This window comes from Typha angustifolia, chromosome 14, assembly GCF_048772165.1.
Source record: "Typha angustifolia cultivar Huaian chromosome 14, ASM4877216v1, whole genome shotgun sequence".
Taxonomy (NCBI): domain Eukaryota; kingdom Viridiplantae; phylum Streptophyta; class Magnoliopsida; order Poales; family Typhaceae; genus Typha; species Typha angustifolia.
This window is the reverse complement of record NC_133252.1, coordinates 7,798,863-7,826,644: the sequence shown is the minus strand read 5'-3', so window position 1 is coordinate 7,826,644 and position 27,782 is coordinate 7,798,863. Positions and strand designations below refer to the sequence as shown.

The window sequence follows — 27,782 nt, the reverse complement described above, 5'->3', positions numbered from 1 at the left end:
CATGCAAGCTGCGCTTGCAGCTTGCGTGGTGGGGGCGCCACGTGCCCGCTGCCGCTGCCGCAGCCAATGGGCTGCGACCAGCTGGCCGCGGCGGGCCCCGGCGCCGCCGCAAACCGCCCCCCCCCCCCCCCCTCACCGCCTTCCCTCTCTCTCTTTAAATCTCTCTCTCTCTCTCCCGGTTGGTCTCTCTCTAAACCTCTCTCTCTCTCTCTCTCACCGAGGCCGGACTATCGCCACCGCCGCCACCTCCACGAGCGCCGGTGAGCTCTTTCTCCTCCTCTCTCTTCTTCTCTCTTCTCTCTCTCTCTCTCTCTCTCTCTCTCTCTCTCTTTCTCTTTTTCTTACCTTGGGCTCGGGCCCGTCGCAGCCGAGCCGCCGGCGAGAGGCCGGCAGCTGGCTAGCCACCAGCTGCCGGTGCCCTCCCCGCCGGCCCGGGTCCACACCTCCCTCACCTCCTTTCTTCTCTTTCTCTTCTGTTCTTCTTCTTCTTCTTCTTCTTCTTCTTCCTCTTCTTCTTCTTCTTCTTCTTTCTTTCCTTCTTTCTTTCTTTCTTTTTCTCCTTCTTCCTCAGCTCCTCTTTTCTCTTTCTGCACAGTGTTGGGCTCGGCCCAGCACTGTAGCAGACAGTGCTGGGCCGAGCCCAGCACTGATGGCAGATGTGTTTAATTTATTAATTAATTAGTTTATTTAGGTTATTTATTTAGGTATTTTTCTTCTTAATTAATGTAAATAGATTATTTAGACATGAACTATGTTAATAATATTATATATCCTTCAATATAATTTTATTAATGATAATTTTTATCATTAATGATTAATTAGGTATAAATATATGTAATACTTATATTTATTTATTTATTTACATATCTATTAGATTAATAGATAGATTTGTAAATTATAATTATTAGATTTATATTCTAATATTCTTATGATCTACATTTTTAGTAATTCTATTAATTTGTTATACATTATTAGTTTGTAACAAATAAGATAATGACTACATAATCCCCAATTAATCAAGATATAATTTAATTATAATTAGGCTTTTATCTATATTTATATTTTATTTATAATAAAAATCTAGCCAATTATAAAATTAAGTAGAAATTCTAAAATCTAATAAATCATCGTATTTTACTCGAACGGATTATAATGGGATAAACAACTAACTTTATGTTACTTAAATATTTTCAGATCCCGAACCCCTTATTTGAGACCCCGTTGTCCTTGCTAGCGAGAAGTGTCACACGGTTGATGGACGGATGTAAGGGATACGTGGTTTGTATCTTCTGATCAGTGTGAGTAGTCTTATCCCCTAGATCCCTTTCTCAAATTAGGTTATATTATATATTATGTACATACATGTTTTGGCCTCCAGCATGATTATATGACTTTATCTAGAGATGATTACCGTCGAGCATATTTTTATCATGCATGTAATTAGGCTGATCTTTGATATAAGTATGATAATGATAAATAAGGATGGTTGGAGATGATTATACTGTTATGATTTTATGTCGAGATGATTTCTAGTATGAATGTGCATGTGATAGACTAGCGAGAGTATGCATGTGTTAGATACATGGTTGAAGACTACATTGTAGCATTTTTCTCTTGATTCATGTTCCACCTAAATTCCTATTATGCATTGACTCGTTATTGTACTGGATATATGCATATGATCTGTCATTTAAAAAGAAAGCATGAAATATGATTGATAGGATAGTTGATAGAAAGCGTGGGGATACCCGAGTAGGCGCCAGGGTTAGGGGTGCCTGGATTGATGATTATGGTCGCTGATATGCGATATCTCGTGGCCCATGTCCGAGGTCAGTTGAGTCTGTGCGCACAGACAATCAGACACATGCCGTTCGCCAGGGCATATGTGGCGAGTTATCCTCACGAGGTTTCTATCAACTATGTGGGGTGCCCGGTCTGGATGGATGTTGATACCCTTAGCGGATGGCAGGGTATGGTTATATTTGAGATACTCCTTGCGGATGGCAGAGTATGCTCGGAGCCTTCGGGCATGATGTTAAGACCGGGTACCGGGTGTTGACTGTGCACAGTGGTCTAGTATGATGATATTATACCGAGATGTCGGTGATGATCGTGATGTTGAGAAATGCATATGATTTCATTATCATTCGGTTACCTGATTATCGAGTGGTCAATATGCATTATATATGGTTGCATTTGATATCATAGCATAGTCATGATCGGCATGTATCATGTGTCATATTTGAGAGAGAGTTATGATGATAGATGACATGGAGATTTGTTTACTCATGGTCGAGGATTATATACTTTTATCAGTTATGACGTGTTATCTACTTTTCATTTATATATTATTGAGGATACATTCATATACTCATTCATGACATGATACTCTTTCTGATTCATATTATCCAGTACATGATTTACTCTCTGTTTGGCATCACTGATTCGGGATAAGGTCTATTCACTGAGCCTTTTGCTCATGACTCTCTTTATTTCTTTTCTAACCCCCTCAGATATGTGGTACGTGATAGCGACTTGAGAAGATATTTTAGAGTGATGATGAGGTGAGCTATAGATGCGAGATGGCATAGATGATAGTGTATATAGAAATTGAGTTGTACCAGTATTTGATATTTGTACTCTTTTGTATTAGGCGATGATTTGTATAATACAGGTCGAATCATAGTGTACTCTTGTATCAGTTGTTTAGTTGTATCTTGATGGTTTGTTGTGGCCTGTGTGGGTCCTGCCAGATTATGTAGCGGTCTAGTGTGTATTATTGTGTATTTTGATATTCATATGTTAACAGGTTTATTTGGTTAAGAGTATGATTTATTTGGTGATGGATTATGTAATCATGGATATGTTAGCAGGTGTTATTTGATGATGTCATGATTGTATGTGCACAGGAGTGTATCTGTGCGTGACGGGCCCCGCCCGACCTGTCGCGTGCGCCGCGCGTGCTGTGTGGGCGCGTGGGCGTGCACGTGCCCGTGCCGGGCGGGGGCGTTACAAGTATTGGGAGTTGGAAGCCCTCATTCCGGTGGTAGTGTACTTTGAGAAACCATTGAGGGTAGATAAAACTACCTTAGACCACACTCGGAGCTATTTAGCCTGGGTCTATGTCAGGATAGATTTGTCCAAACCCCTCAAGACGATGGTGTGGCTCAACCCGAAGGAAGATGAGCTAGAGCATCGTAGCGGATGTATGGAAGAGATGGAGGAGAGGTGACCTTATGCAGCTCTTCATGCACAAAGTGGGCATGTTGCAGAGGGCAATGAAGAAGTGGAGGAAGATGAAGGTAGGGGATATCGAAGCCAAGATGATGAAGGCTACGCAAGAGCTTGAGGCAGTGGAGGGGCTAGACAAGACCAGTTGCAACGACTATGGAGACTCTACAATATCAAGTCTGCCCTCAGTAGGCAAATAAACATCAAATGGTTGCAAAGACCTCGACATAAGTGGGTGCAAGGCGGCGATAAGAACACAAAATTCTTCCACCTCACGGCCTCAATTCATCGACACCGTAACCGCATTGCAAGCATTTTTAGCGAGGACAGGAGGTGGGTTCATAGCCATGAGGAAGTGACAAAAGCATTCAGAACCTCTTATAACCAGCTATGGGGGAAGAACACCGCGTGAATGGACACCAACCTAACATCGCCGTAGGTAGCAAGGAACTCGACGAAGAAGGCGGACCAACTGGTTGGGCCCATCTCTAGGGAGGAGATCAAAGGAGCATTATGGAGTCTGCCGAAGGGCAACCCTCCGGGGCCTAATGGGATACCTGTCGAAGTTTATGTCAAGCTGTGAGAAGTGCTTGGGGATGGTCTCTGTGATGCATTGGACCACTTTTTCTCCCAAGCCAGCATGCCGCCGCAATGGGGAAGAAACTTCATTACGCTTATTCCGAAGAGCATAAACCCCGTCGGGGTGAAGGATTTCTAGCCTATATCATTGTGTAATGTCGGCTATAAGATCATAGCAAAGATCCAGCATGCGGCTTTCGTGGCGAGAAGGGCTATTGCCGACAACATTGGCTACGCAAGAGGTGGTGCACTCGATGGCCACCAATAGGAGGGTGCTGCCGATTATGATGCTCAAGCTAGACATGAAAAAAACATATGACCGGGTTAGATGGGAAGCGGTAATGAAGACGATTACAAGAATGGACTTTCCAGCTCGGTGGTGCTCTTGGATAGAGGCATGCATCTCCACCGCGTCTTTTGCCTTCCTCATCAATGGAACCCCGACGTAGTGGTTGCAACCATTCAAAGGGCTCTGCCAAGGAGACCCACTTTCCCCATACCTATTCATATTGGTATCTCAGAACCTCTCCAGTCTGATAAATGATAGGGTGGATCGCGGCCAGCTGATGGGCTTCCAAAAGGGAGATGTACAGCTGACACACCTGCTTTATGCCAACGACCTCCTCATCACGATGCAGGCAACCAAGTCGAATGCGGTGATTATCCAAAAGTCCCTTGCCGACTATGCCAAACTAACAAACTAGAAGGTTAACCTTGAGAAATCTCAGCTTCTCCTCTGGCGGATAGATAAGGAGAGGGAGATAACTCTTTGCAACCATCTGAGTATACCGTTGGCAACCATGTCGTTTACATACCTTGGAGTGCTCATCTCGGACTGTCGAGTCAGAGTACACGAACATTAGGCACTGGTGGATTGAGTGGACAGGAAATTGGCCAAGTGGAAGTGTGGGGTACTCTCCACTGCCGGAAAGCTCATCTTGATAAACGCCACGTTATGGCTATTCCCACATATTGGTTGGGATGCACATGGCTACCGGATACTACCTTAGAGGCAATAGAGAAGAAAGCCCGAGCTTTCCTATGGGAAAGCGGGGCTGGCCACGGTCTCCATCTCCAAAATTGGAACATGGTGACAAGCTCGAAGGTTGAAGGAGGTTTAGCTATTAGGAAGTTAAAGGATGCACAGGCGACGCTCCTTGGAAAGCTAGTGTTCAAATTGATGAATTGGCTGGATTGCCCGTGGGTGAAGATTCTGAGAGCCAAGTATGGTGAGCTCAACCCTTGGGCCCCTCTTATCCCAACGAAAGCATCGTGGGTATGTAAAACTGTTACGAACCAGATATGGACTGATCTGGATGTAAGAAAAATATAAAAATTTAGGTGTTGGTATACTTTTGAGTTAGAGTTCTAATGGTTCTAGTTTCACCTAAATTGAAGGTTGGGATGAAAAGTTAAAAATAAAATAGTGGAGATAGGTTAAAAGAGGGCAGAACGGTAAATATTTGACGTTGCGACGGTTGTCGGAGGGTGGCGGACGGCCAAGGGTGGTGGTGAACGACCGTAGAGTAGGGTAGCTATTGGAGGTGATGATGGCTATGGTTGGAGGTAGAATTAGGGTTTCTAACTTAGATCTACTCCTAGAAAAATAAAGATGACCTAATGGCTACGATAAAACGGTAAATACGGTAATAAGGGCCGCAGACAGCTCCCTCCCGACAGTAGTGTGGGAATCGTCCGCTGGCGAGTCAACACTACGAATCGAGAGGCAGGCCCTCTGATTGGGATTGTGACTTGCTGCAAGCCACACTAATGTTGAAGTGGAGTCTGACTCACTAGAGTTAGTTCGGATCATGAAGAATATGGTCAGTTGTCCATGAGGGATCAGGGGTTTTCTAAAACCCTCAATAGTCATCATGTCATCGAGAGGGATGGGGCTTAAGTCCATATGATCGTTCTAGTGATGAGTCTTGGCGTGTGATTGGAGTCATCCATGAATAAGATTCAGTGGCTTAATTGTTGTTGGATGGAGAGAAGCATTATTTTGAGAGATATGTCACTCCTTCCCATGTCATCGAGAGGGATGGGGCTTAAGTCCATATGATCGTTCTAGTGATGAGTCTTGGCGTGTGATTGGAGTCATCCATGAATAAGATTCAGTGGCTTAATTGTTGTTGGATGGAGAGAAGCATTATTTTGAGAGATATGTCACTCCTTCCCATTCTTATGATGAGGTGCTCAATACGGATGAATAGGTTGAGGATATGTATATCTCTTAATAGGTTCAATACAGATTCTTTTTCAAAGATGTGTATTTCCACAGACATTTTTTTAGGACTCACCCAAGTGCGAGTAGTTATGAGGTTGCGACTATGGGACACATGCATACTCATAAAACTATCATGAGAATCAAGGTAGGCACATCGCTAAAAAGTGCTAACTCGTAAAAACTAAATGTGTTTCTTATATTATGTGTGTTATATTAGAAAATCAATAAAGAATCGGATTCAGAGTGTAGTCCTTTATGGATCATCGGCCAAATACAATCATAACTTCTTCAAACCACAAAGATACCTATTTCGATTTATAGTAAAAGTCCAAGTGATTATTAAAAGTTTTTCTTGATTTTTTATGTTTGGTCATTTTTCATCCCTTTTGTGGGAGATTATTGGATATAAAAATTAAAATTTAGAAAAGTCATTATAAAATAAATATATAAATAAATAAAAGGGAAGAAAAATCTCCTCACATAGTCACGTTGATAACAAATTCTGTAACGATAAACTTTGTTACCAATGATCAGATTGAAGGACTAGTTATTAGTTATTTTTAAATTCCCTATGATGAGTAAAGTATAGTTATATATCAACTTGAGATCTTATCTTCCATAACTACAACAAAATATTCTATTTTATCTCTCAAATTATTCTCTACTCTCTTTTCATCTCCAATTTGATTGGAGGAGCACTCAATAACAAGCTGATCTATGGAGCCGTGCTGTTGTTAGATTAAAAGATGAATTAGACCATAGTTAAACTTTGGAAGTACTACGACAAGAATCTTTACAGAAGATGGCACTTGTTGCCTTTAGGGGAGTGATTGTCACACCTTACAGATGAATTCTCTAATTTAACTACATGAGCACTTATTGTAAAGAAGAGTAATTGGACGCGGGTTAAACATTAGAGGTACTACGACAAGAATCCCTGCATAAGAGAGTGCTTGTTGCCTTTATGGGAGTGACTGCCATGTCTCATAGGATAGATTGATTAAATTATTTAAAATATTAATTTAATTAAAATATACTTTGCATCGATAATAATGCTTGTTTAGTATTTCTCCCCCTCCTTTTCTTGTTTTGGCCTAGTAAAGGAATCGATGACTAGCAACCTTGTGTGTCGAATCTATATCTAAATCAAGAACTACAACAGCCACTCGTATTGCCAAAAAATACCCTAGTTTCCTCGTGGAATGAAAAATATTATACCTTTAAACCCATGGCAGTTCTTTAGTGGACCGGCTTCAAGAGTGGAAGCTAAGATGTGTGTATGATGATCTTCTTCTCAAAGAGAAAATTTTCTAGCACGAATCCTCTAGAGTGCAATGGCTCGGTTGGGGGATATAAACAATAAGTTTTTCCACATCATTTCTACCACCCATGAGCATCAAAACTGCATTCACAAACTCAATGTCAGGAAAGACTTTTGTTTGCGTAATATGATAGAAACTAAAAGGGCCTATGTTGATTACTTCAAGGACTTATTCACTTCATCTTAACTGCCTTGCATGTTTAGTAGCAATGAAATTAACTGGCCGGGGCTTCCTCTCCTCCCTAGTGAGGCCCGTGCTAACCTATACTCTCCTCCTCCCACTAAATAGGAGATTGAAGTTGCCCTCAAGTGTCTTAGCCCAATTGTGTGTGCAGCTTGGATTGGCCTAATAGCTCAATTTTTTCAGCTTCTCTAGCATGCGATGAAGCTAACTATTTGTTAGAATAATGTCCTAAACTATACAAATATTATTCTCATTTCTAAGTGTAACAACCCAACCTTAAAAAAAAGGAAAAAAAAAAATTTGGGCACGACGTGGCCGGCCACACTGTGGCCGGCCTCGTGCCCATGCAAGCTGCATGAGCAGCTTGCGTGGTGGGGCGCCACGCGTCCACTGCCGCTGCCGCAGCCAACCGGCTGCGGCCAGCTGGCCGGCGGGCCCCGGCACCGCCGCTACCCCCCCTCCTCCATCGCCTTCTCTCTCTCTTTAAATCTCTCTCTCTCTCTCTCTCTCTCTATCTCTCTCTCAGTCACTCTCTCACTCTACTCTCTCTCTACTCTCTCGCACTCCTTCCTCTCCTCGTTGCCGACGTCGGCCCGCCGCCACCTTCCCGAAGCCGCCGCCGCCGGTGAGAAGCTCTTCCCCTCTCTCTCTCTCTCTCTCTCTCTCTCTCTCTCTCTCTCTTGCCCGAGCTCGGGCTCGTCGGACCCGAGCCGCCGGCGAGAGGCCGGCCATTGGCTAGCCAGCAGCGGCCGGTTCCCTCCCCGCCGGCCCGGGTCCGCACCTCCCTCCTCTTTCTTCCCTTCTTCTCTTCTCTTCTTCTTCTTCCTTCTTCCTTCTTTTCTTCTTCTTCTTCCTCAGCTGCTTCTTCTCTTCTTATTTTTCTGCAACAGTGCTGGGCCAGCTCTGTAGCAGGCCCGTATTGGGCCAAGCCCAGCACTAGTACTAGTGATCTATTATCCTTTTTAATTTTATTATTTATTTATTTAGGTATTTCCGTTTTAATTAATACAAATAGATTTAGACATTATTTATTTTAATAATAATACATATTCATCATTATGATTATTGTTAATTAAAGTTTATTGATGATTAATTAGGTTATAAGCTATTACACATAAATATAGGTAATACTTATATTTATTTATTTATTTATTTACTTATATGTATATTAGATTAATAGATAAATTTGTAAATTATAATTATTAGATTTATATTCTAATATTCTTATGATATACATTTTAAGTTATTTTTTTAATTTATTATATATTGTTATTTTTGTAACACATAAAATACTAGGCTTATGTATTTATTTATTATTTTATAAAGTAATCTTTAATTAATCAAGATATAATTATAGTTAGGTTTTCATCTATTTTTTTTTATTTTTTTATTTGTAATTAAAAATCTAGCTAGTAATAAAGATAAGTAGATATTCTAAAACCTTCTAAATCATCATATATTACATGAACGGATTTTAATCAGATAAACGGCTAACATCATATTACTTAAATAATTTTAGATCTCGACCCCCTGTTCAAGATCCCATGGACTTAGCTATCGAGGCTTGATCATTGTCGTAGAGTGGTTGTTTGGTATTTGTAGTGGTGGTGAGCAGTCTTATCTCTTAGACGCTTTTCTCAAATTAGAATATATTATATATTATGTATATGCATGTTTTGGCCTCCAGCATGACTATATGACTTTATATAGAGATGATTTCAGTCAAGTATATTTTATTATGCATTTGATTAGGTTGATCTGGGATATGAGTACATTGATGATATATAGAGATGATTGAAGATGATTATACTGTTATGGTTTTATGTCGAGATGATCTCTATCATAAGTATGCATATGATAGACTAGCAGGAGTATGCATGTGTTAGATACATGGTTGGAATCGGCATACATCATTTTTCTCTTGGCTTCTTCACTACCTAAATTCCTAAGTTGCATAATCTGTTACAGTACTAGATATATGCATATGATCTATCATATATAGGAAATCATAACAATAGTTATGTATGTGATGTGATGTAATGGCTGGAACGGTATCTGGTCTGGACTGGTACTGGACATACTCTTAGCGTATGGCAGAGTATGGTGATGACTGATAGTTGTACTCTTAGAGTATGACAGGGTATAACTATCATTGATATACCCTTAGCGTATGGCAGGGTATGATTACTTTCTTCTGAGATACCCTTAGCGTATGGCAGGGTATGATTACTTTCTTCTGAGATATCCTTAGCGTATGACAGGGTATGATTTATCTACAGAGATACATTAGCGTTTGGCAAGGTATAATTTATCTATAGAGATACTCTTAGCGTATGACAGGGTATGCTCTGAGCTTGTGACATGATGTGTATCGAGTTTGGGGTCGGGTACCGTCGTCCAGTATAGTGGATGATATTCAGAGTTGAGACGGATGATTGTGATAGTGAGAGATATGTGAATTATATCTAGCTTTAACATATACGATTATCTAGTGGTTGGCATACATCATGCATCATCATTAATGTGACTAGTATTATTGGATTATAATTGTTATACATGATATGTTGCTATATTCGGTGATGTTATATGGTAATTTCATCATGTGACATATTTTTGGTTGAGGATATAATATGCTCATTTATGAGGATTGATTTCATTCATATATATGTCATTGAGGATACATATATACATGTTCATACATGGTATCATACTACTTTTTGATTCATATTATCCAGTACATGATTTACTCTCTGTTTGGCTTCACTGATTCAGGGTAAGGTTTATTTACTGAGCCTTTTGCTCATGACTCTTTTTTTATTTCTTTTCTAACCCCTAGATATTATGATACGTGATAGCGACTTGAAATATCCTGATGAGATATTTTAAAGCAAGGATGAGGTGAGCTATAGACGTAAAGCAGTATAGAAGATAGTTTAGCTAGACATTAAGTTGTATCATTGTTTGTTATATTTGTACCTTATTATATCAGATGATGATTTGTATAGTATATGTCAGATTATAAAGCACTCGTGTATCAGTTGTTTAGTTATATCTTGATGGTTTGTTGTGACCTGTGTGGGTCCTGCCAGATTAGGTAGTGGTCTCGTGTATATTATTGTGGACTTGGATATTTAGATGTTATCAAGTTTATTTGATTGATTAATATAATTTATTTGGTGTTGGATTATGTGAGTATGTATATATTAATAGGTATTATTTGATGATGTCATGATTACATGTGCACAGGAGTGTATCTGTGCAGGTCGGGCCCCACCCGACCTGTCGCGTGTGCCGCGCGTGCCATATGGATGCGTGGGCATGCATGTGCCCATGTCAGGAAAGGTGCGGTCAGCCTTTCGTGGTTTTTCGGCGAGGTCTTCGATGCATGGGAAGATATGGAGGTGTAGAAGCTCGATCTTGTTGGATAGCCTAACTCTCCCCTATTTTTGTGGGGAACGACCTCCATGGAGGATGTTGGGTATGCTGTGGAGGGCTTCCCCTGCTGCCTTGCGATTGCCATGCTTGTTGAAGAAGGTTTCAGCCACACCACTATAGCGTCAGTCGATCTCCAACTAAAGTTGCGACTTGTGACCTTGTTTGACGTTAGCGTATGTCTATATGGTGAAGGGTCATATTCGTATGCTGGTCACTGTGATGCCTCCTTCTAGGTGGTGTTCCTGGGATTGAACACAACCCGTCCCGCCTTGTCAGTATACGCGTACACGGTGGTGGCCTTGTTGTAAGGCACCTAAGTCCAGGGAGACCACCATGACATTCGATAGAGATTTTGGGCTCCTCCCATTATATAACTTGAGTCTTGGTGTTCCAAAAGAAAAGGTATCCCGTCTCATCGTCGATCAAGGCCTTCCAAGGCTTTGGCAAGTCCGGATTGATCGGTGCATATCTCGGGCTTTTTGGATAAGCCGACGTCCTTGACATTGGTGCATTCCCGATCGCCATAGCTTCTCTTATCGCTCCTATTTCCCGCGTCATCTCCATCATCATCTGAGTATTGATGGTCATTTGTTCGGAAAGAGACCTAATCATGGCTTGAATGTTAGGCCCTTCCGTATTCAGATTTGGTCGAACGGTTCCTCGGGTGAAACTTCCCGCAGCTGTTTCCCCATCCTTTATTAGGGAAATCTCGTCTTCCTCATCTTGCCGTGCAGCTATGGCTCTGATTGTCGTCATAGGAAGCGTGTGTCGAAATAATGGTAGCTCTGATACCAACTTGATACGATCTCCCCTTTAGGCCAAGGCTCGATCTATCCCGGTTTTTAGATTTAGATAGGATCTGACGCGGAACTTTGAAAATAGATCCTGAAAGATACAATTGTCGAATCGACATGAAATTTTGATATGTTGTAGCCTAAGAAAATAGCTTTCCAACAAACGAATCGGACGGTGGGATCTTGAGATATCGTCCGATTAGTATACAAACGTCAAAGGGTCTGTCTTTAGATTCGTGGATGGAGGCACTAGATCCTTGGTGATGGTAGAAGGTGGTGGACCGGCGATAATAGGGTGGAACTGGTGAGTAAGTGGAGGTGGAAGGGTTACAAATGATGAAAAAGGTTAGGGAAAGGTGGTAAATAGATTGGAAGAACAGGGAGGAGTGGGCCGCCCATAAGGGACTAGGGTGAGTGGTCAGTCGAAAGGGGTTAGAAGTGACGTCACCGGGGAATGAGAGAACGAGAGAGAAGAAGACAAAGGAGACAAGGGCAAAACTCAATTCATTCAATAATGATTTCATGGTTGCTATCCACACCTTTAGAGGCTAACCAAATAATTCAAAAATGACAATTATTAACCCTAAAACAGTAGATTTTTGTCGATCGAGTTCAAACACGCTCTATCTCATTCGAACGCACATTTTGCGTTCTCTGTATTTGCAAATATGATGTAGGCGTTCACAAGCGCGTTCGAACGCACTCCATTCGCGCTCAAATACGACATACAGAAAACTTATTTTTCTATGAAATAAATACTAAAATAAGAATAAAAGATACCCCTAAAGTGTATCCATGCTCGAGACGTCATCGATAAAGTCCGAATCGTATTAGACAATATGTTAAGATTAATTAATCTACACAATGTACCATAATTAACATGTTATAATCTATCATGCCAAATTTTATAAGACTCAAGCAAGTAAGAAGAAGAAGATTCATTTTTATTTGGAGTCACAATCATTACATTCATCTTAAAGAGAACATTAGACAAGTAGCCCCTTATTACATACATGCAATTTTTTATAAATATAAACTTTTCAGACTCAAACACAAGCTTAAAACCATTCTTACTCAAACATAAGCTTAAAACCAGATTCTTTCAAATGTCAAACACATGCATCACATCATTGAGAGTAAGTTCTTTTCCTGAAGTCAATTTTAACACGACCTTCCCTATTCCTTCAACCTTGGAAGTTGCTGAATTACCTATATAAAGTTTTTTATCTATTACAGTTTGATAAGATGAAAACATCTACCTATTGACACAAATATGTCAAGTAGTCCTAGTGTCTACCCACCATTCTTTAGGATTACCACCAATCAAGTTTACTTCGGAGACAACAACGAAGAGTCATCAACATCAGAACGAAGTTTTCTTACCTTAGTTATATTGGCTTGTTGCTTCTTTTTCTCAGAGTTCTCTTTCTTTGAGTTTTTCTTTTTGCTCGAATGATAGTCCTGAGCATGACGCCCTTACTTATCACAGGCATAGTATGTGCCCTTGAACTTCATTGCATCGCCACCTTTAGAGCCTTTGCCTGTATGCTTTCTTTTCTTGACTTTTGCAAACTCCGCAACATTTGCTTTTGACACGTACCGGCTTCCAATTTTCTTTTTAGCAGTACAATTGTCTTCTTCCATCCTCAATCTGATAATAAGTTCTTCAAGTGTCATTTCTTTGCACTTGTATTTTAGGTAATTTTTAAAATCAATCCAAGACGGTGGTAATTTTTCAATAATAGCCACCACTTGGAATGGTTCATTAATCACTATTCCTTCAGCATAAATCTCATGAATTATCACTTGAAGATCTTGTACTTGATTAATAACTAGTTTAGTGTCAACCATCTTGTACTCAAGAAATTTATTGACTATAAATTCTTTGCACCAACATTTTCTGTCTTGTACTTCTTATCTAAAGATTCTCATAATTTCTTAAATATTTTTACTGAACTATACATGTTATAGTACGAGTTATCTAGTCCATTGAGGATATAGTTTCGGCAAAGGAAGTCGATATGTTTCTACGCATCCACTGCAGCAACTACTTGCCTATTAGTTTCCTCCTTTGGAAGTTTAGGTACATCTTTATTTGAGAATTTAACCAAGTTCAAGATGGTCAAATAAAACAGCATTTTTTGCTATCATCTCTTATTCTGCACCATAGAACTTTTCAGGATTTTCTCCATGAACTGTAGTTACTAAAGAAGCAGTGATAAGGGTTATACTCTTTACTATTTTAGCTATCTAAAAGAATAAAAGAAAAAGAAAAATCTGATCAAAAGAAAAGAACACTGACAGGAATCAGATCAACAACCAGATTAGTCTTAAGATTGTTTGTGGTAACAATCTGATTCCAAAAGTCACAAAAAATTCAATTCAAAATAAGTAAATTAAAAAATAAATTTATAGATTACAGAATATAAAATCTGTATAGTCAAGTCTAGTATTAAACATTATCTCCTTAACCAATTCACCCACTACTAATTATCAAGCCGAGCGGTGTGCGTGTGAGTTAAATTGCATAGTAACTTTTACCTACAAAATAGGTACCCGTTTTAGGGCTAAAGCCCATAAGAAGTTTGTCACTTATATATCATACTAATATTTCTCAAATATCCAATAAGGTACTAAACTCGTTTTTTTTTTCCATTACCATGATACCCACTTTAGATCTAATTTGTATTCACTTATCTTTATAGATTTAACTAAATAAATATATGACAATTAAGTACTCTTTGAGTTAAATTAATTTCACCATTAAATCATCATTAATAAAGTGTGGGGCCCACTTAATACTTAGCTCAAAGTTAATAAAGATTCATGTCAAATATATGAAATTTCCAACATCTCTATCTTCATAGTTGGGATTCCTTGTGCAAGCCCATAGCCTCTAGTGGTCTCAGCATCTGCCACCTCGATCAAGCTTTGTTGACAAAGATGGCATGGCCAATGCTATGTAATATGGACTCGGCTTAGGTTTGTTTGCTTTGGTCTAAATACCTCTCCTCCAGCACCTTTTGGCAAGCCAAGAAGCCTCTCATGTCCTGGGCATGGCAAATCTACCTCTATCCTTGGGGTCCTTTGGTTGCCTAGTACACTAGATCTAGCTGAAGTCAACTTCACCCTAACCCTGTTCAGCATGGTTCTCTATTATTTAAAGCACTATGGAAGGGAGCTAACTAGATTGTTTTAATGATCATTCAAGCTCGAAGGCAAAATATGACCTCACTATTTTTTAAACAAGCATAAAAAGCCATGTAGTCTAAGCTTCAAATTATTATGTCATCAAACTATTGCTCCTAATAAATCGTCGTTGAAGTGCTCTTTCAAGCCAACACACTACTAAGCCATTGAACTGAATCGAGCTGTCAAGACAAATCAAACTAAGCCACTAATAACCAAACAATTTGACCATAACAAATTTGCTTATAGTTAGATTTGAACTAATAACCTCCAAGTCACAACTTTCTAAAGGTTGAGTGGAGAGCTAAGTGGATTGTTGGTTAATGCACCTTGGATCTCTTCCCTGTCGCCCTTATCATCCAAATTAATGCCTCTGGGCTCATTTACTCTGACTCTCCTTTTGGTCGTGGGTGCCATCACTGATCCTTCCCTCACAGTTAATTGGAGCTTGCATTATGTCTATTATTAAAGACTGCATCTGGCGTTTGGAGCCTTTCTCTATTAATGTTAGAGTTGCCTTTACCACTAGGATCAACAACTCTATTGCCATGATATTGCCAAAACTATCTTTTGTTTGACAAACTGTATTACCTGGATGGATCATATTCTGTCCCCTGAATATATTCAATTAGGATATGCATGGAGAAAGAGAGAGAGAGAGAGAGAGAGAGAGAGAGAGAGAGAGAGAGAGAGAGAGAGAGATGGATGTATATGGAGAATTGGGACTGATTTTCTTTTTTTGCCAAGCAATCTATTAACCTAACAATCTCATCAGATGTATATATTAATAATTATACAAAATTTTAGAAGATAAATTTAAGTTAGATAATTGAATCAACTTTTTCCTTAATAACAAATGTCACAACTAGGTAACTCCCATAACAACTCACCTAGCGCCATTAGTCATCATAAGTAAATAGCCTCTTAACTTTTAACTATAAAATAAATTCATTAAAAGGAAGACTCAGGAGGGCACTCAAAAAACCAACTACAAATTCAAATTCCGTTGTCTAGGAGGTAAACCATGGTCCTAATATCCTCGTTCAAAATCATACTACTGAAGTTCACTGTTTCATGTTTGCATAGGTAGTTGAGAACATAGGACACCTGACCGACTTCTAGAAGATAGAATTAAAGTTTGAATTGGTATCTAGAGGTCAAAGAACTTTAATGGCATTAAATAGAATTTGAGTTGTTGAGCCATCTGAACTAAACCCCCTGCTTCAAAGGGCTGACCAAATATCCCCTAATGGCAGAAAGAAACTGTTAGCATAGGATCATTCCATTGGGCCCCCCACAAGAATGATAAAAGAAAATACTTATAAACTATATTAAATGGTAAATATAATATACAAAGACCCAAATTGAGGTTGTGTGTCCACTAAGATATTTTGAAAGTGTTATTAGTAAACTAAGTAAAGCTTAAGATTGGGATATGATGGAACAATTGCATGCCCCATGGACGGAAGCCTAGAGCTGAACCACGTAAATCTTGGTATCTCTTAGTTTAGATTATTTTAGATTTTTTCATGACTACTTATGTATTTTTTATATTGATAGCTTTCACAGACATAACAATTAATATCATAGCTCTAGGTTTTAGAGTATAAGGATTTGAGGTAGGGGTTCGTAGATTCTAGGAAGCTTGATGGTAGGATTCTCGAGTGCAAAGTTCAAGGTGGAGCGTTTTGATGGAAAAAAATAATTTTGGCATAGAACATAGCACAATTGAGAGTCTTGTTCAACATGGATGAAGCAAATCGCTACAAGGTAAAGAAAAGTAGCTAAAAAAATATCCAACAAAGATTGAGAGACGATGAAGATGAAAGCCATGAGTATCATCCATTTGGGTCTCACAGATGAGGTAAAATATAATATACTTATGAGAACTCAGATATGATTTTGTAGAAATTGGTGGATCTATACATGAGTATAGATCTCTAACAAATAAGTTATTGGTGAGAAAATAATTTTTTCCAATTATAGATAGAGGAAGGTAAAGAATATCTCTAATCATCTCAATACTTTCAATAAATTAATAATACATCTTAGTGTTGTGGTAGTTGTCGGGTAGTGCAACAAAGCTTTAGTTCTTTTAGCTTCTCTCTCACCATCCTAGGATACATTCGTCACAACCTTCTAGTTGGCAAAGAAACTATTAAGGTTGATGAGGTGAAAACGGTTTTGCTGGAGATAAAGAACATTAAGAAGGCAGGTAGTAACTCTCAAGTTGAATGATTAGTTACTAAAAGGGAACCTAACAAACGACGTAAAAGAAGTAAGTAGAAAGGGTCTAACAACATAAGAAAATTTATGATCAAGGGCAAGAAGGAAGGGTAGCAAGCAATTTGAGTGTTACTATTATAAAAAGAAAGGACATATCAATCGGAATTGCTTATAGAGGAAAAAGATCAAGAAGAGAAGAATAAGAATATATCTTTAAATTCTAGCTAGGTTAGTGTTGCAGAAGATGAGTTAAGGAGATGGCGACTTGCTAGGAATAACTACAAGTATGAGCCATCTTGGGGATACCTAAATTCTAGATTCTTGATGCTCTTATCACATGAGTCCTCATATGGATTGGTTTGAAACTTATAGGCCTTAATGGAGGAGTCTGATAAAAAATGATGTAACTTACAAGACAGTCAGAATCGGAACAATCAAACTAGCTACTAGCTATGTTTGACGGGATGATAAGAACTCTCACAAGTATAAGGTATGTTCAAGTTTAAAGAAAAATCTAATTTTTTTTTTAAGTGATCTTGAGTCAAAAGGATTGTCCTTTTAGTGCATTCTCAAAGTTATCAAAAGGGGCTATGACTATCATTAAAGGAAAACATCAGAAAAATATTTATAAATTGATATGAAATACTGTTTGAGGTGGTGGAGTAGCTAGGAGTACTGACATTGAGACAAGTATTGATACGACCACCTTATGGCATTAATGCCTTGCCCATATTAGTGAGCAAAGTCTATAAGAGCTCCACAAATGCAAATTGCTTAATTGTGTAAGGCCTTGCAATTTCTAATTTTATAAATATTGCTTATACTGAAAATAATGAAGAGCTTCATTTATAACAATGAAGTATAAAAGGATGTGTTGGTGTTCACTCCGGCGTGTGGAGCCCATTACAGTGGGATCGATGGGTGAGACAATATTTTGTCACTTTCGTTGATAATTTCTCTAGGAGAGTATGGATTTACTTCAGAAACTAAAAAAATGAGACATTTAGTAAGTTCAAGCAGTGGGAAGCTAAAGTAGATAAGCATATAGGAAAACAAGTTAAGTATTTGAGAACAGACAATGAAATGAAATATAGGAACTAAACATTCCAGAGACTTTGTGAGGATCAAGGGATTATAAGATGCTTTACTACATAAGGCAGACAGACCACAACAAAATGGTGTAGCAAAACAGATGAAAAAAATTCTTTGGAATGGGTTAGGTGTGTGAGGATTCATATGGATTTGCCAAATATATTCTAGGCTAAGGCTATTATCATGGTGTGCTATATTGCTAACAGATCACCACCCACAACTATCAAACTAAAACTCCATGAGGAGGTCTGGATAGGTGAACCAATTATTTTTTCTAATTTAAACATTTTTGGTTGTCAGCCTATTTGTACATGCAAGACCAGCAATAGTCAAAATTAGACCTATAGTCAAAGCAATGCATCTTTGTTGGTTATGCAAAAGGTGTGAAAGGATATGAACTTTGGGATCCAATTATACGTAAAATAGTGATTAGTAAGGATGCCATCTTCGACGAAGATAATATGCTAAATCTAAGTAGGGAGGAAGCTAAGAGACGCATGGAGTCTCATGTAGATAAATTATCAGTCCAGATGGGGCTAGACAAGATAGATCAGGCTATAAGAGAGGATGAGGTACGTTTATCTTCACTAAGGTAAGGACTCATGCAGCCAGTAACTAGAAGTTTGGCTGTAGGAAAAGAGAAAAGAACTTACAAAGCACCAATTGGTACGGTTTTGATATGTTGTCTTTTGCACTCATTGATAATGAATACCCCTTCTCTTTTAAGGATGCTCTAGAAAGTACAAAACGCAATTGGTAGACAATTACTATGAAGGAAGAGATGGAGTCTCTATATAAGAATCATACTTGAAAACTTATGAAAAAGCCTAAAAATTGAAAGGTAATTTGTTGCAAGTGGATCTACAAGGTGAAAAAAAACCTATATCAAATAATTAGAAGCTACAAGCAGGAGGAAGGTGTTGACTATAAAGAAACATTTTCTCCTATGGTGAAGCATAAATCAATCCATGTTATGTTGGCTATGGTGGCGATGCATAAGATGGAGCTTGAACATCTAGATATCAAGACTGCCTTTCTTCATAGTGAGCTTAAAGAGGACATATATATAGATCAACCTAAAAGATTTAAGAAGCAAGTTAAAGAAAAGCTGGTATGCAAGGCAAATAAGAGATTTGATTCCTTCATGTTGCATATTAGTTATGTGAGAAGTGAATACAATAATTGCGATTATTATAAGATGCTTCATGATGACTCCTTTATTATTTTAATGCTTTATATGAATGATATGTTAATTGTTTCAAAGAATATGCATGAGATAAAATTGCTTAAGCCCAAATTGAAGGAAGAATTTGAGATGAAGTATCTAGCTGCTGCAAGAAATCTTTGGTATGAAAATCCGAATACAGGAACAAAAACAAACCAAGGGTTTCATAAAAGAAAATACATAGAGAAAATTTTTGAGAGGTTCAATACGAGCAATGCTAAGCAAATAAATATACCTCTCGCAAATCACTTTAAACTATATGCTAAATTATGTCCATCTATAGATAACGACGTGGTGGAGATGTCCTAAGTGTTGAATGCCAGTGTCATGGGGAGTTTAATGTATGTCATGGTTTGTGATAGGCTAGATCTCTTACATACAATCAGTATTATTAGTAAGTATATAGAGAATTAGGAAAGAAGCACTAGAATGTATATAAGTGGATATATTCAGGTATAAGGGTATAGTAGATTTCCACATTTTGTTTTAGTGACAATATAAAATAGGATAGATTATAGGACACACAGATGCAGATTATGCAGGTGGTCTAGACAAAGCAAAGGTCTACTACAAGTTATTTAATTACCCTTGCACATGGACATATTAGTTGAAAAGCTATGCTTCAGTCAACTCCTGCTTTATCCACAATTAAAGCATAATATATGGCAGTAGTGCAAGTGGCCAAAGAGACTTTGTAGCTTTCAAAGTTTAGTCTAAGGAATTAGGATTAAAGAAGAATAGTTTGAAAATATTTATGACAATCAGAATGCTATTCATTTAGCAAATAATCATATTTATCATGCAAGGACAAAGTACATTGATGTGCGTTATTGTGCCATCAGGATATGGGTTGATGAATGTAAGATAAATTTGATCAAAGTACACAAAAGATAATACAACAGATATGCTTACAAAGCTAGTGACAATAAACAAGTTTAAATATTACTCGGACTTAATCAACCTTTGGAACTATTAAAGGTTGGTGGAACCCTAGGGCGTGTTGGTGCACAAAGGTGGAGATTGTTATCTATGGCTAATATTTAAAATAATATGTTTATGCAATAAGGCTTAGATTGCTATAGGTGGGGTAATTCCAATCCTATTTAATCAAGTAATTGGTTTTCAACACTAGTTGAAGTAGAACTCTTGGGTTCAGATGATATCAAATTAAATGAGGCTAAACACTAGTAAAAAGACTTTGCTATAATTGTTCATCAATTTTAGTTGGAATGTATGCCATATATTAACTGTTCACAATTTTTTTTTTAACATCAAAACAAACCTCTGGTGTGGCTCTACTAAATTGCTTCTCCACATTTGATCAGAATTAATGAAATATCGAATATATATTCTTAAACTTTGAATCTGCTTAACAAACTATATCAACTTAAGTACATTGTATAAAATCAATTATACTAGTGCTTTGCTCTCATATCAATTGTTAGAGTTACACGAATAATACGATAATAAATATAATGCTTAATATGTTACCTCTCGAGGAAAAAGAAAAAGATAAAAAAAGAAAGACTTCATAAGAACCCTAAAATGAATTCATGAAGCTTTAAGAACATAATTAAGTTTGCGAACCCTCTATTGTGTGGTATATATCAAACATCTATCCAACGTTATGTCGAATAATTATTTCAACTATGACTAAAGTGATATTCAGTGACAAAATATTAATTGATAGCTCATATATTCAGTGGCAAAGTATTGATGATATAAAACTTATATCCTAAGTTCAGTTTATCTCTACAGCAAAGGTACTCTACATCCATCCTGAAGCCCAGTTGGTAAATAATTAGTCACATATGATTCATCCCACTTAATTTATGAACTTAAATTAACAGAAGTATAAATAATAATTGTTCCAATAATCCGTGCATTCAATTAGTGCCTCTTAACCATACCAAGCTCCTTCATGGCTTCAATAGGACAAAATCCTGTGCCAAATTTTGTTTACAAGGAACAACTATTGGAATAATAGCAAGAGGAATCACTTTCAATGTTGACATATAGGAGGTTTTTGACTATTTTAAATTTGCCCATAATATTTTGCAGTCACACGTTTAATTCACTTTAAAATTTATATATATATATATGAAACTATATACATTTTAAAATTTATAACTGATTATGTCACCAACTTGTATGAAAATTTTAAAATCACTTATTAAAAAATTGCCTAGTTTGTGAAAAAGATATTTCATATAAAGTTATTTTTCAATTCAATAATTTATATAAATCACTAACTATGATAGGTTTGTTTGGTATATAGGCACTTATTGCGTGTGATCCCCAATTTAATGAATAGAAAAAGTTCTGAGTCAGTTTAATGTTGCTTTGAAGGAAGTATCTGTGGGCCCATATAACCATTTCTAGATTGTCCTGAAACCTAATTTATTGCATGTATAGTCAAAAGAATGAAAGATGGATGATGCATCTTTTCAGAAAATCAATTACTAACTATAGGGGTAATAGGAATATTGCTCAATTGGTTATAAGAGATCACATTATATATTATATGAGTATTTTCCGTGTCGAATTCTAGCGGCATCAGTTTAATTGAGATAGCATTAAGTTTTTATTTCTCTTAAAAAATAAAAAAGGATTGTTTTAAATTTTAAACAAATTAATCTAATGTGTTAAATGGATATCTTATATAAAGAGTAAGGGTTTTTTAATATAAAAAAATGATAAGATAGTGTTCAGTCATACAAGTCCATAATAACACAGGTTTTCTCTTTTAATTTTCTCAAATCTCTCTTAAATTAATGGAGGAAGTAAGCTAGGGCTATTTTTCCTTAGTCAAACTATTACTAGTTAATTCTAAGAAAACAAGAAAGAACTATCTTTGTTAGCACAAAAAAAAAATGTATTGATTCAATATTTTATTAAAATAAGTTTATCCTTTGGGAAAAAAATAAAATAATACTCCACCTATTAGTATGTCTAGCTCAAGCCTCAAGACAAAGACATGTGAGCAATTATTTTGTTTGCAAGTATAAAAATGAGAACCATACAGTAGAAAAAATATTTGAATATTGGAGGAGCCTTCAAGGTAGTATTAGTAAGACTACCCCAACAAGTTACAAAGATCCAACTATTAGCTCATTCCTGTGTGTATGCAACAAGCAATTACTAGGACTTAACAAATAGCTTGTGTTTGACTTAAAAATATTTTGTTTCTTTATTTTTTTTTCAATATGTATATAATTACATTCAAATCCAATGTTCAAAAAATTGTTAAGTATACACTAGCCAATAGATTTCAAATTGATGGTTGAATCTTGAATTTTCAAAGGTTTGGTAGCTTCCATTTGAAGGAGTCTCTCTCTAAACTCTCATTTGAACTTACATTGATTCAAAAGATAAACCCATAGCAAAATAAAATAAATCCCAACCATATGGTTAGTAGCAGGCAAAGAAACAGAAATAGGAGGCCCAGCTGCACATGTACAGGATAAAAGTGCAGCTAATCTTAGCTGTGTGGATAAGACTTAAGAGTAGGCAGTTGGGGGTTGGAGTTGTTGCTTTGACTCGCCTCTCCCAATTTCCCAAGTAATACAAACCAACCGAAGCACAGCGACGTGTGAGTTTCGAGATTCTTTTCTTTTATATATATATATATATTATATATCTTATCTTTGATATATTCTTCTCTTTTTTGTGACCTATTTTATACGAGAAGTGGGTAAATGCGGAGCCTGTGGGTCTAGAAGATTGTAAGGCAGTTGGGTCGCAAGAGAGTGGTGAGCACCGATGCCACATGGCAGCTCTCAGTTTGTTTGTTTGTTTGTTTGTTTGGTTTTATTCAATCATAAGCGTGCCAATGATGAGCGAGAGAAATGATGGAGAGGAACACAAGGAAGCGTTTTCCGATGGATTACTGTGGGGCCCTCTTTTTTGTTGTGGCAGACAGTACATGTTACCACCGTCCCCCCCCCCCCCCCCCCCCTCCCCCATCCACCTTTCAAACTGGTTGCTATAAGTAGGACGACAGAACCTCCCTCCTCCCTTCCCTTCTTCTTTTCCTTTTGTGGGGAGGGGAAAAAGAGAGAGAGAGAGGGAAAACTTCTGCCTGGTTGTATACGATTCTAGAGATAGAAAGGAGGAGAGAGAAACAAGTACAGGGCTTAGAGCCTTCTTCTTCTTCTTCTTCTTCTTCTTCTTCTTCCATTCCCCTTTTCCTCCTCTCTGCTCTTTTATTTCCTCATCTCTGAGAGGAGGAGAAGGTGTTGTTGGTTGTTGGTTGTTGTCGTTAGTATGGCGAGGCTGTCTGTTGGGATTCTTGGATTAATGGAGCTGTTCGTGAGCACGGCGGTGCATCTGCTGTTCGGGCTCTACATATTTAGCACCGCGGTGGCGTCGGACTTGTCGCAGGCGGCGACCGTCTGTCTGAGGCCTAATACTTGCAATGTGATTGCGAGGGAGGAGGAGGAGGAGAAGGGGAGGGTGGTGGTCTTGGATGGCTCGCCGCCGCCAATCGTTTTGGTGCACGGGATTTTTGGGTTTGGCAAAGGGGTATGGATCCATTTGGATTAGAGAAGTTTCTTTGTTTGTTTTTTATTTTTTTACATGAATGAATTGGACGGGGAAATGTTTACGGTGGTTTTGGGTGCAGAGGCTCGGAGGGATGTCCTACTTCGCCGGGGCGGAGAAGAAGGATGATCGGGTCCTTGTTCCTGATTTGGGTTCCTTAACCAGCATCCATGATAGGTTGGTGTATCCGAATTTATTTTTTTTGTGAGCATAATTGTCGGTAATTGAATCTTTCGTTTCTGTTTAAGTAATAAATATAGTCAAAATTTAGACATAGATTTGGGGATTCAATGTTTCAGGGCTCGTGAATTGTTCTATTATCTGAAAGGAGGACAAGTAGATTATGGTCAGGAGCATAGCAGGATTTATGGGCATTCTCAGTTTGGCAGAAATTATGATCAAGGTAATGAAAACGAAACAAGCCCCATTTAGAGCTATGAATATATTGTGAACCTGATTAGGTTCTTTACTTCTGTCATTGGATGCAGGGCATTATCCTGTGTGGGATGAAAAGAATCCTATTCACTTTGTTGGGCATTCGGCAGGCGTACAAGTTGTGAGAGTCTTGCAGCAAATGCTTGCTGATAAGGTACTCAGATACTTGCTGTATCTCTAAGCGTACAATTGTTGTAAATACTATCTATTTCTCGGTAATATAAAGCTTATCTTGATGTATAATTTTGAGTTTAGGCTTTCAGAGGCCATGAGACTTCTGCAGATTGGGTACTGAGTCTGACCTCCTTATCTGGCGCACTCAATGGAACCACCAGAACCTACTATGATGGGATGCAGTAAGTACGAAATACTTGATATGATCTTCGTTCTCTTTCTGATTTCTGGCAAAACTTTAAGCAATTTAAAATTAAGAAAACTAAGAAAAGGTCAAATTCATTGTTTATTAGATTTTCGGAGTAATTTGTGGCTTGTCATGGTGTTAGAGCAAGATGTTTTAGAGTAATTGGTGATTTCACTACCTCTGTTTCAGGCCAGAAGACGGAAGGTCCATGAAATGCATATCCCTGCTTCAGCTCTGCCGATTAGGAGTCATAGTCTATGACTGGCTCAACATTCCATGGCTTAAGAATTATTATAACTTTGGTTTCGATCACTTTGAGATGGGATGGCAGAAGGCAGGGATCACTGGTCTTATCGATCTGCTCCTAGGAAATGCCGGGCCTTTTGCTTCTGGAGATTGGATTCTGCCAGACCTCACTATCCAAGGTTCACTGAAAATGAACTCTAATCTTCACACCTTCCCGGACACGTTCTACTTCAGCTATGCTACCAAGAGGACAAGAAAGTTCTTTGGCGTGACAGTACCTTCTAGTGTGCTTGGAATCCATCCATTGCTTTTTATTAGAGTCTTGCAGATGTGCCAATGGCGTTATCCTCCTACTGTGCCACCACCATACAAAGGGTACAGGTGGGTTCACTTTCTTCAGACGAACTGATACTCTGCAAATATATAAGTACTAATATATTTTGTAATCTTCTTCAATAGGGATGAGGATTGGGAAGACAATGATGGAGCACTTAACACAATATCAATGACTCACCCTCGCTTACCCATAGAACACCCAAGCCACTTTGTGGTTAATGACTCTGAATGCCATCCTCTGCAACCAGGAATATGGTTTGTGCTCTAGTTCCATAATCTTCACCACATTTTTGAATTCTGATGATACTCTACCATTTTGACACATGTTGAAAGGAATAAACTGCACTGTCTCTATTTCGCATTAATATTTTTGAATTCTCACTAGTGCATATATTGGTGTCATTCATCTTTTGGGAACTTCATTGTCAGTTTTATCATGGATCCTAGACACATTTTAACTCAGATTCAGGCTTTGAGACAAATTAAAGATTATTTTGCATACTCAGCCATCGATGAGTTATAAAGGAAAATGTATCATATACGTTATGTCATATTAGCTGATTTTTTTTTTCCTTTTTTCTTTTCTTTTCCACTTTTGGAATGACAAATCTGAAGTTTGTGAAAGTAATTGGTTTGCTTTATTAAGAATCTTGTTGTTCTGAACCCTTCAGCTGCTCTATTGTGGAGAACAGCAAATCACAATCAGACCTAACATAGATGGTTCATGGAAATGCTCTTTGGTTGCCTTTCATGAGACACATATCTTTAGAAGTACTAGGACATGGAACCTTAAGAGCATAGGTACAAAAGATGATAGAATGATTTCTATCAGCAACTTCAGCCATCTTTTTTTACTTAATCAAGAAAATAAGTACAGAGGAACCAATGCTCAATAACCAAATACAGTTCATGCCATGCTTGCTAATTAAGATATGTCATCAAGGTTTGCAGACATCTTCAGGTGGTTGTCACTATTTCAACAGATTAATTTGTGAGATAAGAACCTCTAGTTCTCTTTATCTTAGACTGACAAATTGGAATATATACTAGTTCCTATAATTATATTAGAATTAAATAGAAGTATATCCTACTGAATTCCTGTGTTCTAGCTTGCTTTTCTTTGCACGTTCTTCATTAACGAGATTAACTTTTGGCAATTATTAGTTCATTTATTTGTTTATGTAATGTAACTTTTATGGCTTTCAGAGTTAATATTATCATCAAACTTAATATTAGCTATATAACTTTGTGAATTAATCACAGGTACTACAAGATCCTTGAAGCCGATCACGTTTTTTTCATTGTGAATCGGGATAGAGCAGGAGTACAGTTTGATCTTCTATATGATGGTATCTTCCAGCGCTGCAGAAAACATGCATTCAGGAAAAGTACACCAACACTACCTAATGAAAGTGGCCAATAGAACTTTATGCTCGAGAATTCCTGCATTGGTCATTAACAAGTAAACTGCAAAGCTATAGAAAAATGGTACCCTATTCCTCTTTCTTTTTCGCAGTCCCCATTTGAGATTCATTGTTCTCCAGTACAAATCTGGCTTAATCAGGTGGAGAACTAGATGATATCAAGAGCAATCAAAATCTCCTAGACCTTTTCTGAGTTTATGTGTGAATTTTTTATGTACATAATTGTTTCTTTCCATCAAAAGCAACAGAGAGTGCTTACAGATGAAGATTTTATACAGAGCATCCAAAGTATTACTTCCTATAGAGTAATTATTTCCGGCATTCAGTTTGCAGACACCCAAGTGGTGATTGGTGATGGCAATTTGAATGATGACATCTCCAGGGGTAGAAAATTTCAGTGTTGACCTCCCTCTTCTTGGCATCTAACTGTGAGACACAACTGGTGTGTTTAAAGTGCAATAGGCTCTCACCGATGCCAGATCGAGAATTGCGACCCTTTTGCTGAAAAAGTTGGGGGTAGAAAGCCTTGCTGAAATAAATCAAAAGAATGATGATTAGCTCATAGCTGTTTGATTAGCTTTCAGTGAGAAAAACAGGTTACTATTTATGTCAAGAAAACATTTGTAGTTCATGTTTACCTCCCGTTTACTTGTAATGACATTAAGTTAAACTCTAAATTTGGCCAGAACACATGATACAAAATGAGGCAATGAACTGTTCCTCTTGATTATTGAATTGGCGTGGCTTTCTTGAAGGCTCAAGAGTGAACACTCTTCACAGTTGCATCTTAATCTCACTTTCATAGTAGGAAACCTTTTTGTTATGACAGGACCAAGCTGCGCAAGCCCAATTCAATCATTGTTTTTTTGTTTATCAACAAAAGTAACTAGCTACGAACTACGAACGAACTAGAGAAGAGACGTTAATTAATTATT

At 37.9% G+C, this 27,782-nt stretch overlaps 1 protein-coding gene and 1 long non-coding RNA gene across 3 annotated transcripts; both read left to right on the top strand.

Moving 5' to 3' along the window:
* The first annotated feature begins 241 nt into the window (after positions 1-241).
* LOC140775289 (uncharacterized) lies at positions 242-2,621 on the top strand. Its single transcript, XR_012106726.1, has 3 exons — positions 242-260; positions 1,195-1,298; positions 2,514-2,621. It is a non-coding gene; the product is annotated as an uncharacterized lncRNA (long non-coding RNA).
* A 20,875-nt stretch (positions 2,622-23,496) lies between these two features.
* Positions 23,497-27,535, top strand: LOC140776710 (uncharacterized). Of its 2 annotated transcripts, XR_012106931.1 has the most exons (9): positions 23,497-24,027; positions 24,128-24,222; positions 24,345-24,448; positions 24,534-24,634; positions 24,736-24,836; positions 25,031-25,468; positions 25,547-25,678; positions 26,687-26,911; positions 27,174-27,535. XR_012106931.1 is itself a non-coding variant. In XM_073120524.1 (8 exons), exons 1-8 carry the CDS (start codon positions 23,770-23,772, stop codon positions 26,844-26,846), a joined length of 1,389 nt encoding a protein of 462 aa, XP_072976625.1. In that variant the 5' UTR covers positions 23,497-23,769; the 3' UTR covers positions 26,847-27,535. The 2 variants fall into 2 exon arrangements, 1 of the variants encoding a protein (XP_072976625.1); XM_073120524.1 differs by having other exon boundaries at positions 26,687-27,535.
* Positions 27,536-27,782: the final 247 nt, after the last annotated feature.

Coding starts and splice junctions, on each gene's coding strand:
- LOC140776710 (XM_073120524.1), top strand. CDS start 23,770: ATGGCGAGGCTGTCTGTTGGGATTCTTGGATTAATGGAGCTGTTCGTG. Junction 24,635..24,735: donor AGCAAATGCTTGCTGATAAG/GTACTCAGATAC, acceptor TTTTGAGTTTAG/GCTTTCAGAGGCCATGAGAC. Junction 24,837..25,030: donor ACCTACTATGATGGGATGCA/GTAAGTACGAAA, acceptor CCTCTGTTTCAG/GCCAGAAGACGGAAGGTCCA.